At 35.5% G+C, this 15,648-nt stretch overlaps 2 protein-coding genes across 5 annotated transcripts; one reads left to right on the forward strand and one right to left on the reverse strand.

Moving 5' to 3' along the window:
- Positions 1 to 2,974: 2,974 nt before the first annotated feature.
- Positions 2,975 to 5,414, forward strand: LOC130986101 (probable calcium-binding protein CML21). 3 transcript variants are annotated; one of them, XM_057909387.1, is made up of 6 exons: positions 2,975 to 3,189; positions 3,316 to 3,406; positions 3,989 to 4,201; positions 4,443 to 4,645; positions 4,792 to 4,966; positions 5,173 to 5,414. In XM_057909387.1, the coding sequence occupies exons 3-6, from the start codon at positions 4,006 to 4,008 to the stop codon at positions 5,274 to 5,276; spliced, it is 678 nt and encodes a 225-aa protein (XP_057765370.1). In that variant the 5' UTR covers positions 2,975 to 3,189; positions 3,316 to 3,406; positions 3,989 to 4,005; the 3' UTR covers positions 5,277 to 5,414. The 3 variants fall into 3 exon arrangements, with proteins under 3 accessions (XP_057765370.1, XP_057765369.1, XP_057765371.1); XM_057909386.1 differs by having other exon boundaries at positions 2,975 to 3,179; XM_057909388.1 differs by having other exon boundaries at positions 2,975 to 3,164.
- A 184-nt stretch (positions 5,415 to 5,598) lies between these two features.
- Positions 5,599 to 10,732, reverse strand: LOC130986100 (KH domain-containing protein At5g56140). Of its 2 annotated transcripts, none has more exons than XM_057909385.1 (7): positions 10,256 to 10,732; positions 9,549 to 9,634; positions 8,434 to 8,579; positions 7,560 to 7,679; positions 7,362 to 7,478; positions 6,323 to 6,466; positions 5,599 to 6,209 (listed from the first exon to the last, which is right to left on the reverse strand). In XM_057909385.1, the coding sequence occupies exons 1-7, from the start codon at positions 10,375 to 10,377 to the stop codon at positions 6,060 to 6,062; spliced, it is 885 nt and encodes a 294-aa protein (XP_057765368.1). In that variant the 5' UTR covers positions 10,378 to 10,732; the 3' UTR covers positions 5,599 to 6,059. The 2 variants fall into 2 exon arrangements, with proteins under 2 accessions (XP_057765368.1, XP_057765366.1); XM_057909383.1 differs by having other exon boundaries at positions 8,434 to 8,582; positions 10,256 to 10,600.
- Between the last annotated feature and the right edge of the window lie 4,916 nt (positions 10,733 to 15,648).

A 15,648-nucleotide genomic window follows, 5' to 3' on the forward strand; every position in this document is an offset into this window, starting at 1 on the left:
TCAGTTATTACAAATACCTTAAGCAACACTATATACTGGCTTATTCAATCATTTTCATTTCTCACAAAAGATAGCATTCTTAGTATAACTCATCCATATATATATATATATATATATATATATATATATAAAAGCTCTCATGCGGACGTTTGTTTGTATAGCATGAACACGCAAATTTTAATAAGACACTTATAAGTGTCCTATTAAACATCTTAATAGTCCTCAAGGGGACACCAAACGGTGCGATCTCCTGTGTGTGAACAGTGAGGTCTCGGGTTCAAGCCTCACTGCTCCCCCTCCCCAACTCCCCCAAGTCAAAAAAAAAAAAAATTAAACATCTTAATAAAATATTTATAAATATCACTCCCTTTGACCTAATTATATGGCTGATTGAAACTTACACTAAGATTAATTTTTTTTATATTAAAAATAAGGATATACAAGTAAACTTTCTAATATGTCCATATATATTATTTAATAATGAATTAAAATTGTAATTAATTCAAAAATTAAATAAAAATATTTTAATAAATGAGTGAAAAAAATATTAGCTTTTATAAAAACGATTCTATATATCTAGGGCATTCGGGAAAAAAATCTAAATAACTGAACTAAAGGAAATATTTATACATCTGTCCACGTTTTAAGAAAAGACATTCTCAAAGACGTTTTAAGGGGGCCATTCTTAAATAATTAATGTCGGCCGCGGCACAGATTTTTTGCGTTTTGGGCGACTTTTTCTTTTTGTTTAGAGGTGGTGGGGTCACTGGGGTGGGCGGGGATTTTCTTAATCAAATTAAGTTGGACCGCGCGTTTAATTTATTAAATTAGCACTAAATAATTCTACAATTTCACATCCAAAATAACTAAATAATACTATAAATGATTGATTTAAGTCAAATACGTAATGGAGATCCGAGATTAGACAAATTTAAAACTTCAAATGCGTACATCATTAGTGACACCTAAATCGTCCAGCAACAATCGGAGAAAGAAAATACATACTCCATTGCGTAATCATTTATATTATTTTGTTATTTTGGATGTGAAACTGTAGAATTATTTTTAATAAATTAAACGCGCGGTCCAAGTACTTCTTAGTGGTGAGGATTGCATGTGGCTCCTTGAATTTTTCCTCTTTATTTTAACACATTTTTTCTTTTAATAATTTATTCTTTTCTATTTTGACACTAATTTTTTTTTTTTTCGTTCTATCACACTACCGTAGCTTATTTTTCTTTTTTTGTTACTAATATATCTATTTGTGTGATACACGGGCGAACATTGAAATTAAACGATATATTTAAATAAAAAAATAAATATAAAAATAAAATAAAATAAAATAATTCACATTAGTTACTCGATAAAACTTAAATTTGAAAGCGTAAAATTTATTCTAAAAAAAAGCTTAAAATTTCCCTTTGTATAAAGTGTATAGATAATTATGGTCATTAAAGTATTTGATTTTAAAAATTAGTGTTACATAATATTATTATAGAATATATTTTTTTGAGGGAATTATTATAGAATATTATGCATTACAATAAATAAATAAAAAATTATATTTAAAATTATATTTTTATATATATAACTAATTATTCATCTACAAAGTTATATTAATACAAAAAAAATATTTCTAAAATAGAGTTATTAAATAAATTAATATTTCTTTTTCACCTTTATTATATTCTAAACTATTATAATTAAAAAATATATGTAAAACACAAAATATTGAATCTACTTATTTTCCTTTTAAAACAATAAAAGAAATAGTATATAGTATATATAATATAAAAATTAAAGATTAGAGAATCCACAGTGGGGATGACCTGATAGAGATGGGGGACCACATTGGGTCAAAGAGGTTGCAGTGGGATGACATGATAGTTGACCTGATCTTTTTAGTTTTGATTTTTGTATTTTTCATTTAAATTTAATTGCATAAGTTTAAATAACACAATTTACTTCAAATTTAAATTGCATTAATTTTAAAATCCTAAAAATTACATAATTTTTTTTTCTTAAATCTTAAAAATTTAAAGACATATCATAAAATAACTATTTCGGCTCTAGAGGTCCTAAAAATTACATAATTTTACCGGGCGGACATATGATTTTATCGATCGGACACATGATCTGCCACCCAGATCATGTGTCCGGCCAATAAAATGATGTGTCCGCCTGGTGAAATGATGTGTCCGCCCGGCCGGACACATAATTTTACCGGACGGACACATCATTTTACGGCCGGACACATGATCTGCCACCCAAATCATGTGTCCGCCCGGTAAAATCATGTGTCCGGTCAGGCGGACACATGATCTAGCCACTCATCAGTCATATGTACTCTTGACTGATAGCTGTCAAATCGTTGACTTTTATGACTGATAGCTATCAAATCGGTCAAATGTGTAAGACTTTCACAAAAAATCAAGCACACCCATCAACATCAAATGGTAAAATAGGTACTTCACATAATTAGGGCATAAAATGCTTTGTATGATAACTTAGGGCATTTTTACAAAAAAATTAAGGAAGTGGACATTTTTGCCTATTAACACAAAACTAAAAATGAGGTTAACGACTCTTTTAAATTTCGATTTTTTTTAATAGAGCGCGTGCATAGCACGCGCGTTCAATTTTGGCTATCAGGCCTCCCTCGAGTCCCTAGTTTCTGCAGTGGGCGACCTGATTTCGAGTCCCTCCCTATCGGTCCCGCTGTGGATGCTCTTATACATAATACAAAGTTAACAAATTGTTGGGTACTTTTTAAAATTTTAAAATTTCTGTTATATACCTCATCTCAAATTTAAGATAGTTCCTTTTTATTTGATTATTATTTTGTATAAAAATTAAAATTAATAGAGATTTTTATAATATTGTCCAGACGTTTGTTGATAATAATGCATCATATTTTTTAATTAAGATAAATTTATGTCACGCTTGATAAACAATGGCATCTCCCTTTGTTGAAATTAAGATACACAAGTTAACAAAAGTTATTACTACTGACAAGGGTGAAATTCTTGAGTTGAAGTTGAAGGGCTCAAGACGACAAAGATGTGTCGACGAATTTAAGAAAGGTGTACAGAAATTGGTGGAATTCTTTCTTTTTTTTGTTAGTGCTGGCTGCTGAGGAGAGAAGCAGAGGCGATGAGGAAGCAGTGAGTGCAAATACAGTAGGTGGTGGTGGGTGGGGAAAGCACCAATCTTGGAGCCCATTGTGCCTCTATTTCCCATTATTCAACTAATTAAGGCCGAGAGGGATAAAGCCCACTTCACATTTTGCTCACGCCCCCTTTGTTGTTCTCGCAGCTTCAGATTTACACGACCTTCTTCAACTGCTTACTTACTCGCGATTACTGCTTCTTGCTTCTTCCTCAAAATCAACATCAACTAAGCTAAGGTTCTTTGTCTCTCTCCTCACACTCAAATCTGCAATGTTTTTTTTCTTTTTACTAATTGTGGGGATTCACATCACATGCATGTTGAGAATCTTGATTACTTGTCACTCTGAAACTTTATGGCATAACTTACAACATGGAGTATTTGATTTTGAAATTTTGAAGGCCTTTGCTTCTGTTCGTTTCAATATTTGGGGGAAAATCGAATGAATATTCAGTTTTGTCTTTCCGAATGATAAACGCGTGTGGTTAAGATATAGTAATTTGGACTGAAATATATAGCCATATTAATTCTTGCGATTCGAAGCTATGAGAAGTTGCTTTTGGTGGTAGAATAGTCTATTTTCAATTTCCAGTCTTCAGTTTTGTTGTAGAATTCCCAGCAGCCATTGGTGGGAAAATATCACATCTTGGGAATTTTATTTACTCATTCGTTCATATACAATCATTTTTATTCCGTTATTCAAGATTAAAAAGGCAGGGACTTTGGAGTAAACCAGTTTTTCAAAAAAAACAATTGTGCAAGTTGGGTTTTGATAGTGTGACGCGGTGTATCCTCACTCTTATGTTGCTCTCCTGTTTAGTTTTTCATCAACTAAAAATGGGAGCTGCAATTACCAAAAGTTCGTCTCCCAAGTGTGGAGTGCCAGAATCTAAGCTTGAGGCCAAAATACTTGAGGCAATGCGTAGACGAGAAGCTCAAGGCAGTACTATCAAATCTTTCAACACCATCATTTTGAAGTTCCCCAAAATTGATCAAAGCTTAAGAAAATGCAAAGCTACATTCGAGAATTTTGGTGAGCATCACTCGAGCATGTTTTGTATTTCTGTGCTGATGAATCTTGACTATCATGTCTTTGGGAATCAACGATAGAAAAATTGATGAAAAAATGTACAGAATAGAGACGAGTGTTTCCTCTGATATGTGATATCATCCAATTGTTGCCTATCCTACATGTTGAATGTGGCTCAGCCTGTAGACAATTTCTCCTAGCTTAGAACCCTGAGAGTTATGTAATTATTGTGTTGTCCTTGTAGATGAGGATGGAAATGGTGTAATAGATTCACAAGAGCTGAAGCACTGTTTTGAAAAGCTGGAGATCAGTTTCACTGACGAGGAGATTAATGATCTGTTTGAGGCGTGTGATATAAAAGAAGTCAAGGGGATCAAATTTAACGAGTTCATAGTTCTTCTTTGCCTCGTCTACTTTCTCAAGGAAGATCCGGCTGCCCAGCAAGATGTATCCAAACCTAGCTACCTTCATTCATATTTGTTGCATTTGTATAAGATCAATGAGTTTGCAAAACTGGAAAGATTGTCTGCATTGCATACATACATCACAGGAAGTATGAATGTATCAAGTGTTGTGTTCCTTGATATTTATAGAAATCGTGGAAAGGGATGCCGAATCTGGAGGCAACATTTGAGACACTAGTGGATGCATTTGTGTTTTTGGACAAGAACAAGGATGGGTATGTGAGCAGAAATGAGATGGTTGATGCAATAAATGAAACTACCTCAGGCGAACGATCCTCTGGAAGAATTGCCATGAGGAGATTTGGTAAGTTGCTTACTTTTTCTCAATCCTGCCAAAGATGGTATATACTTGTGTGCAAGTATATTAAAATCTCCTCTATATGCTACATTCTGCATAAAAACTATCCAACAGTTCCAAAGGTGTCCCTCTTTAAGTTTAATCCTACTGAAATAAACGAATTCTTTTTTTTCACCCTAGATTGATAATAGCCTTTTGTTTGTGTTTTGCAGAAGAGATGGACTGGGACAAGAACGGAATGGTGAACTTCAAGGAATTCCTTTTTGCTTTCACTCGTTGGGTCGGGATTGAAGACGCTGATGACAACGATAACTGATCTTCAATATTTCAAAGAGCAGAATTTCTGCAGATCAAGGAACTAGAACAATAATTGTACCCTATCCTATTATCTCCATGGATATATACATATGTTGTACATTAACCTTGTTCAAATAATATTCCACCTTCTGTACAACTAGCCCATGTTGTATGTCTTGTTTTTTTTTGCTTGAAACTCAAACACGTGACTGTAGGTTCAATTTCTGATGGAATGAAAGAGGAAATTGACAATACTAGGCATGAGTACAAGAGAAGATCCAAAAACAAATAATTCATTTCCAAAAGTCATGACATTGACAAGCATATAATTACTCTGAATAAGCACCAAGAAATGGTAATAGTAATAATAATAAATTCGCAGTGTGGCACTTTTTTAGGCACTAGGAACAAATTACTTTGGCCTCACTTAGTATACAAATTTCATAATGAATCTCACAAACTTGTTCCATACTAAGAAAAACTCCCAGCAAGCTAGCAACAAATAAAATAATAGGACGCGATGTTCTGGGGGGAGAATACTCCCCAACCAAACTGCCCAGGCAACATACAAACTCAAAACCCCTCACCATTAACATCCATTAGCACAATGTTTTACTGCTACTAAATCTCCCCAAGTATAATAAAAGCACTCATATCATATAGAGACAGGTTAGAACTGGCACTCAACGGACCAGTGCCCCGATGGCAGTGACAGGCATCCTCTGGCACAGCAAAAGACCTGTGCTATGGGAACTGCAGTTTTGAAGGCAGAGTTGAAAGATATCTCAACTCCAAATATTAATTACCCCCTGGTCTTCGCCCTCTTCATTCCCAGGCTGTTGTGGAAGGGTGATACAGAACCAGACATCTGAGAGCCGTCATCCCGAAGTGTACCATTTAGCAGTGCCAGTTCTCGCAACTGTTGCTTCTTATAATAGTCTTGAGACTCATCCTGGATTGCAGAATCAACAAAGACTGAAACTTTAGATGATAGCTGAGAAAAGAAGTGTTCAACATTTAAGTGGAGAAAAGAGGAATATTTAAAGTTTGGTGCATGAAACAGACCATAGGCTTGAGTAGATCTTCCAGTATTTCACGTGACTGCATTAGACGAGCATCAATGATCTCAACAGGCAGTTCTGCCTCAACAAGTATGTGAAGGGGCTCATTAAGGTGCTCATATCCCGGTTTACCTCTCATCATCTCCTCCTTCAGATCAAATCATAGAGCAAACCATCATTATTAGGAAGATTACATTTCGTTTGTTATGGAAGAGATTACCTTTAGTATTAATAACTGTAAATGAAGATAATATACAACAGTTTTACTAGCCAAACAAAGAGAGGAGTTCCTAACAGAACCATGCATTTTGAAAGACAATCAAAGTAGCAGCAGCTATAGAAGCAATCATTTCGAGGAGTTCCCATAGAACCACCAGCCCATGTGAATGTTTGAACTCGGTTTGTGAAATAAGTTTAGCAATATGCACTTCAATTGCAAGAACAAACAAAATCTAGAAATGCAGCACAGGGAGCTTGGGTGAGCTTATAAGCTTTTTTATATAGCCTGTGAACGTTTTAAAAGCTTGTAAACTCCTACAAAGTGTTCGGTACATTTTATAGAAAAGAGTCTATTTGTTCCCAACTTTTTTAAGAGATGTATATTTTATAGAAATGGGTAAGAAGCCTCTAACTTTTTTTGGAAATAAGATCCTAGTTGGGAAATCTCCTTTGCCATTATTGACATCCGCCCCATTCTAAACGCCCCCAACCCACAAGTTTTAAATTTGAGTTCCCCATCATCAGGCAAGCCCATTTTTTTTGTTATGTTTCATCAACTTATGTAGAAAATAAGCTTTGACATCTTATATGGTCTAAAAACACTGAAGCGGCAAAAAATAGATTTATCTTGCATGACTAAGTCGTGTTCTACCATATTTGTTTTCACAGGATACAAAGAATCTAAGGAATAATAAAGCCTTCTACATGTAATGAACATTGCAATCTTCCAAATTTGTGGGATGGAAGGATTTAAGGATTGCCTTTTCATATGTTATTTGATTACATAAAATCTAGAGCAGTTGTAAATGCCATATCTAACTTACCCTTGTTGGATCCTTGATACTGCCACGCCCTCTGATTAGAACACGGCACTCGGTGGTTGCTTCAACTCGCTTCAGAGAATTCCCTCTGGGACCAAGGAGGCGCCCAACAAAATTATACTGCAATGTCAAACATAATATTCATGTAAAAATTTGGCAACAAATAAATAAATAAAGCACTAGTAGGAGGAGAAGTAGTACATTGGGATATTGGTCAACTGGAATATCTACCCTGATTGTCCGCTTGACTATGAGACCAGAAGAGCTACCTTGGGAACCAAGCCAGTTTGGAGTGGAAGAAGATTGCATTAAACTTGACATCTGCAAGTTATAGTTTCATACATTGTCAAACAAAGAGCCACAGAAATATTTTCCCTTTCCCCAGGCGTATGTTTCAAAATTTAATGCAGTAACTTGAAATCTTTCTGAATTTAATGGAGCTGAGAAGAGAAACTAAAAGGCTTGTAGAAGCCTGAACATCAAATCAAACTACAGAAGAAAAGATAGCATGGGTTTGTATCCAGGCACATCAACACGCAGACAAATGATGACAGAAACCATATAACATCTAGAAGTAGCATAAGTCACGTTCAAGTTTTCAACGGCTATCCACACTTGGATAAGCACAATGTTCTGTTAAATGTAGGTTAAGAAGCTTGTTAGCAGTCAAATCAAGCGACTCAAATACCCCAATAAAACAAATGCACTAATATTTCTACTGAAGCAAATAAGAGCAGCTACCCAGAGATAAGATTAGAGTTATACCACAGTGAAAGTGGAGTGACTTATGTTAAGCTAAGTTAAAGCTGAAAGCTGGTATGCATAGTGACATCAATTGCAACAAAAAGACACTAATCTATAAATTTCTATGTTTAGTATTCCCAACCATTAGTATAAATCATTCTTGAAGTTGTTAGCTCCAAACTACCTGTCATGAGAAGTTAAATCTAAGAACACCAAAATCAAATGATAAAAAGTTAGTATGGAAAAATGTAAAAGATTTTGTTGGAGATCTTCTGAAAACAGTAAAGAATTAGATCGAACAAAAGGTTATGTTAATGGTTAGTATCCATACTTCTGATTGAAAGGGTGATGCCCATCTGTTCACGTTAGCTCCTCCATTTGAATACATTCCTCCTGAAGCCAGGGGGCTAGCATGTTCAAGCACACTTTGTTCTAAAACTGATGCACTCCCCAACAGTGTAGTTACACGCAATATTTCTGCTTCAAAAAGGTCAATTTCCAAGAATAAGATGTACCAGTTAGCATTGGTTAAGAAATTAGCGAGCAGTCACCACAATATGGACACTACACGGACTGTTAAACTGGTTAGTTAAATATCTAGAAAAGAAAAGGAGATTCAGTGAAGTTAAAGATGTTAAACAAGTATAATACGGTATGTCCAAAAATATATCTCTGAAGTACTAAATGTGACCAAAATTATTGACCTAACAACTCTAGTGTTAGCCACTGCTCATGAGACCCGGATTTCCCAAGTTCACTATTAGTCATAGCTTGAAGCAGATGGATGCTATTTCCTCTGTAAGACATCACATAAAAATAGCACAAAGGTGCTTTAAGAACATCTATCCACCAACCAACGGTTGCTATAAAATAACTGAAACATCCTCCAAAACTAGTCTTCCACTAAGCTGACTATTATGAAGCAAATGTAAGGTTTCACTTTCATGTAAGGATCACTTCTAATACAAGGAAAATATAAATCGCAAGTTTTCTGAAAACTTTTTATACCCCCCCCCCCAAAAAAAAAGAAGAATTCATGGGGTGAGGAGTTGATCCCCATAAAGTTGTAAAAGTAGAGATCATCACACAGCACCTCGAGTATAAGGATGATCACAAACCAAAATGCAAATGGCACATCAAAATAATGTATCCATATCCAATATTTGATCCTTGCCCCTATCCCCCAGAAAACCATTATCCCATCCCTCTCTCATTTAATTTTGATCCATCCCAAGCACACAAAATCCAGCGTGGCACCTTATGGTTTCTTGATAAGGCGGAGAGCTGTCAATTTAAATGCAGAGGCTGCAATAACATCAAACAGGACCTTGTAGGCAGTAAAGAGGTATGCTCCAACTCATGATGAAGCAACAGCTTACAGTTTTATCAACACAGCAGTTTTAAATTCAATGCAAGAAACTAAAAAAAATTGAATCATGTGCTCACCCTGATTCAGCAACCGGTAGCAATTTGGTAGAACAGCCATAAAAGGATTGAGCTTGTTGCGTTCTGCCAGCAATTCTGAGAGGTACCTGCAAGTTGTGCAATAACATAACGTCCTCAATGTTAGTAGCCCCACCATAACATCATGTCCACCAGATTGCTGGTTGGCATTTAATGGAATATTACTAACCAAGAATCAAATAACAGACATAAAACAGCTTGAAGCATTTGACTCGAACAATTTGAAGGAAGAGTATAAAGATAATTTTGTTTTATTGACATGTGTGCGTATCAAGATAATAGTTTTGATAAGAATTTTGTACTGATGGTGCTATTATGTATCCACACGATTCCACACGATTATGCACACCGTCAAGACATAATTCGATTTACTTCATCCATGTTGAATCTAGTTCATAACCAATCCATAGAAATAGAAAAGATTCAGACGCCAGAAATATACGGTGTCAGTGGAACTCATAGATCTATTGTTATCAACAAGCATCAATATTTCAAACACAAGGCCAGCTCGACAGCTTACAAAGTACCAATCTAGTGTGAGCGCATAAATGATGGAAAGACAATATAGTACTCAAAGAAAACATAAATCAATCTAATCGAAGTAGATTCAATCACTTGACTTTCGCCACAACAAAATCAGTGAAGTAATTAAGATCTGGCACATAGAGATAGGATCGAGGAGAAATTACTTTTCTTGTTCGGCGAGAGCAGAGGCGGCGCGGAGACCACCGCCGGCCGCGGGTGCGCCGATGTGAGGAGAGTGAGGGGCGGACGGAGACGGCGAGTAGACCATGTACCTCCCGGACGACATGGTACACCGGCAGCGGCGATTATGATCGCCGTCAGATCCAGCAAAGGGAGACCGAACCGCCAGTCCAACTCAAGAGCTGCTGGATGATGATTTATGGTGGAGATGAATACAAACGGTGCGTCGGTGGAGCAAAAAGCAAAAAAGGGGAGGAGATTGTGAAGGAGAAGTGTGTATTTATTGAAGTGATGAGATGAGATGAGATTGAGATGAGAGAGAGGCCCAATGCCAATGCTGCAGAGCCACGGCCAATTATTGTTTTTAGTTTTTACTGTGCGCTTATTCGCTGTAACTATTTCCTCACGCTTCTATATTATTTAATTGTTAAATTAGAATTTGATAATATTTGGAATTTCTGATTTTGACTTGGATTGGATCTTGCTTCTACATCCTTCTATCATTTTGTCCGTAACATTAAAGTTTGTATGGGCCTAGTAAAATATCAGCTCTTCATTTCGAAAATAATTAGGCTACGTAGCTTCCTCCTCTCCACACATGCTAACTAGATTTACAACTGTAATTCTAGTCTATGGGTGGAAAATAATAAGAAATAAAAGGGCAAAAACTTTGTGGTGTAGATGCCTTTTGTGGTGGCTGCAACAAACAGGCGGTCATCAACCATCATTGATTGGCCCTCAATCATGGGACTCTGCATCCCCTTTCTTGATTTTGATGCCCTTTTGTTCCTCTACTTTAATTTAATTAATACTACATTTCTTGTAATTACTGTATTAAAATTTTCATAATTCTAATTTAATTATTGTTGACAGTGTGAAAGTGAGAAAGGCACGTAGCGTATGTCAAGGAGAATGGTAGTTGCGATGTTACTTTTTTGGCAATGTGAATACAATCACGCTCATTCTGACCACCCCTTTTTCTCCACGTATTTCGGGAATTGATTGAAATTTTTATAAAAGGAAAATTCAATTTTTTGTATTTGATAAAAATGGTGGTATCATCTTTTGCGTGGACTTTTTGTTGGTTTGTTTATGGTGAATAATTCAATTCAAGACTATTCTTGATGGTTGTAACATAGTATCATTGAAAGAATAGCAAGGCCATAGAACCCAAGCTAATTAAGATCAAAACTTTTTATTTTCTATAATGTTCTAATTCGTGTAGTGTCATGTACTGAATAAAAATTAAAGTATTGCTAATGATAAAAATGGAGTGTTATTGCGTGGTGGAGTTTGCGGTGGATATGTTGATCAAACTACCTATTTTTGGCTCATTAAACTTCAGTGCCATATGTGAGGTTTAATGTTATTTTATTCCGTTCATGTTTTTGTTTTTTTTTTTTTTTTTTTTTTTGAGAATGTTGTTTTTGTTTCGTTTTTGTCAATTTGGTTTCAATGCCTGAAATTCAAATGAGATGATTAGTCAGTTTGATTTAAAATAATATACAGTGAATTCGTTGCATAATAAAATGGTAACGGATTTTAAACTAATTTTGCTTGCATCACGAAATATATTGGAATCTGTACTATATTAAAAAGAGAATTTTTAATTTCAAATCAATTTCAAAATTGAATGGTAATTTTGTAGTTATAATAAAATTGAAGGTTTATGTTTAAACTATATACTTTTCCTTTTATTTTCATTTTCTTTAACTTCTTATTTGTTGTTACATTTCTTTCCAAAATTGTGAAATTCGATTAATTATAAAAGAGAAAAATGCATGTAAATATGCAAACGTAGCTCAAAATCCATATTTGACGTGAAGTTGAGATTTTACAATTAGATACACCAACTTTATAAGTTGTTCAATTTTGACGCCGATTTCATTTTCTCCAAATTTTAAAATGATGTAGATCCTACGTGGCTCGCCGGCACACACCTTTTAGTTTGCCGGACAAATAACAAAACGAAATGAAATGAAATCCTAACTCCACGTTATTTTTTCCAATCACCGAAAATAAAATCGGCGTCAAAATTGAACAACTTACAAAGTTGGTGTATTTAATTGTAAAATCCTAACTTCACGTCAAATATAGATTTTGAGCAAAATTTGTGTATTTACATGCAATTTTCCCATTATAAAATATTTAATATGCATATTTAATTAAAGATCACGATAAGAGCTTTAATACGATATATTTTATGAAAATATTTGATTTAAAATGTAAAAATTAAATTTGTTTAAATATTAAAGTTTTATAAATTTCTCTCTCCTCTCTCATCTTTTTTGAATAAATATATTTTTAATTCTTTTTAATTAGTATTTTATTTTTAGTTTTTTTAACTTATTTTTTATTTTTGTTTTTCATAATATCAAATTGTATAATTGTGAATTATTTTTTTATTTTTTCAATATTCAATTCAAATATGTTCAATTAAAATTAATTTTTTATTTTATTTAAAGTATAATAATTAAATTAGAATTAATTTTATATAAATATAAAAATTAAAAATATTTTCACGTGCATTGCACGGTATGCAAATGCTAGTTTATACGAATGCATGGGATTGTTTGATATCTTCAATTATATGTGTAAGTGCCGCAATAAAATGTTGATTTAGGTTTTACTTTTTAGTAGAAGAAACCCTCCCTCTGCTACTTCTACATAAGGATTTTTAAGAAGATTAAAAAATGGAAGAAAAGCAAAGGAGATTGAACCGGAGATATTCCCTTTATACATAGTGATAAACTAAATGAAATACAAGACGAAATAACGAGATTTACGTGGTTTGGGAAAACCCCTACGTCTACGGGAGAGTGAGCCTTTGTTATTGAATCAAGATCGAAAGAGAATTACAATCACACACCGTCACCAAATAGAAAATTGGATCAAAGAAAAGAAACACACAACTCTTTTACAGATGCTATTTTCTCTCTACAACTCTACTGTATCAAAAAACACTCTAAGGAAGAAGAAGAGGTATACAAAGATCTACAAGCTTGAGTAGTCAAAAGCAACGCTCCAGATCAAATGCTGCAAATCAACGGCTATGATCCAGAAGCTTCATAAGTTGGAGCATGCAACGGATATGCCATGTTGTTGCATAACAAACTCTTATTTGCATAATTGCAAATAAGTCCTCAAACATATATGAAGTATGTCATCCCAACCTTTTCCTCAAAAGCATGCAGACACATTATCATAACAAATCTCCACCTTGTCAAATGCTCATCAATAACAAATTCCAGCTTCCTCTCCAAACTGCCCCATTAGAGGGCTCCCTTTCTTTTAACTGTCAAGAATATTCACCAACCCCAAGCAATGCTTGAATTTTGGGGCTGGCAATGACTTTGTTAGCATGTCTGCAACGTTGTGATCAGTGGACACCTTCTGAATCTTGATTCTTCCCTTTTCAACTTCATCTCTAACAAAATGAAGTCTCACATCAATGTGTTTACTTTTCTCGTGGAACACTTGATGCTTTGTTAGATGTAAGGCGGACTGACTATCACAGTTGATCACCATAGCATCTTGCTTTATCCCAAAATCTTCCAAAATTCCTTTAAGCCATATGCCTTCCTTTATTGCCTCAGTTAAGGCAATATATTCAGATTCTGTAGTTGATAAACCCACTACAGATTGCAAACCCTGACTTCCAACTGATTGTTGTCCCAAACAAATTGAAAATATAACCTATTTAAGACTTTCTTGTGTATGCATAATCTGCATCACAATACCCTACAAGAGGATCATCTGCACCAGTAGCATTTCCTTTAAAAATAACCCCATAGTTGGTAGTTCCTTTGAGATACCTAAGTATCCACTTTAGAGCTACCCAGTGAGGTTTTCCAGGTTCAGACATATACCTGCTTACAACACTCATTGCATGAGCTACATCCGGTATGGTGCAAATCATCATATACATTATACTCCCTACAATGTTGGAGTATGGTATCCTTTTCATTCAAGCTACATCTTCCTTGGACTTAGGCCTTTGATCAGTTGATAATTTGAAGTGTTGAGCTAGTGGAATGGAAACTTCTTTGGTCTCTGCCATTCTGTACTTCTTCAATATCTTTATTGGTGTTTAACGAAACCAACACCTAAACTACGAGGTAAAAAGCATAAACTATACCTAGTAAAGTTGATCGGAAAGAGCAAAAGTAACAATCGGAGAATGGAGCACGAGAGCAAAGTATAACTGTTGTATTCAAAAGCGAATGATAGCGTCCTTACAATGTACGAGTGCGCGACCTATTTATAGAGTACAGGGAAGGGTAAAATGGTAAAATTGGTGTAGGCGCATGTATTTGGCGTGGTCGAAGGGTATATCCAGAATTTCATCTTTACGCGGGAAGTCTTCCGCATTTCTGGCGATCCCTCTGATGGAGGTGATCTCTCTGACATGGAGGACTTCTCTGATGTGGAGGACTTCTCTGATGTGGAGGACTTCTCTGGCGTGGCTGACTTCTCTGGTGTAGAAGACTTCTCTGGTGTGGAGGACTTCTCTGACGATGATGATTTCTCTGGCAAAAGCCATTCCTCTGGTGGATGAGTTGTCTCTGATGGATGAAATCCCTCTGGTAAGAATAATTCTTTTGATGAGGATGATTCCTCTGATTTGTATCCTTTCTCTACTCTACACATATTACTCCTCATCAACCACTCCCCCCTCTGGTCTGGTTGAACCGGGTATTCTTCGTGTTCAACCATTGAAGTATTGTTAAAACTGGTGTTATGATGTGTTCCCTGATCCCTGCAAGTCCTGAAAACATGAGAATTTTAATATTACAAGAAAGCAAGGATAAAACTCTATAAATTATTCTCCAGTGTTTTTATTACTCCCACCCCCTGGTCTGGCTAGTTCACTCTGGATTAGTGCAACTAGTCAGAGGACTCGCCCGCGTGGGTGACGTCACCCGCATTAAATGCCTGTCCGAGCTACAGTGCTTTTCCCGTACCCCGAGGTTATCTTTTAACCTTTGCGTCCTTTCGCCTCTCCGTAAGGGTTTTCAGCCGTCGATTTATTTCCGTATGCCACGCGTCGCTCATCCCGCGCATTGGTAGTTGCCCGCGTACATTTTTACTTAATCGATTCGAACTTCCCTTTTTCACTATTCTTCTTCTCTAATTCTTTCGAACTATCTTTTCTGCATTTTCCGGCGATTTTCTCCCTGTTCCGGCGTGTTTTCCTGCGACCCTTCCGCTCCAGGTTTTACCATCAATCTTTCTCTGGCCTAGGTAACTCGCGCATCTTCTTCTCCCGCAATTTTTGTGTTTGGTGTAAGTGGTTTTGAAATTTGTTGGTGCTCTGATTGAGCGTGCTAGAAACCCTAGGCTTTAGGTATTTTGACAATGGCCTCCACTTCCGCTC

Source organism: Salvia miltiorrhiza, chromosome 5 (genome assembly GCF_028751815.1).
Source record: "Salvia miltiorrhiza cultivar Shanhuang (shh) chromosome 5, IMPLAD_Smil_shh, whole genome shotgun sequence".
Lineage (NCBI taxonomy): Eukaryota > Viridiplantae > Streptophyta > Magnoliopsida > Lamiales > Lamiaceae > Salvia > Salvia miltiorrhiza.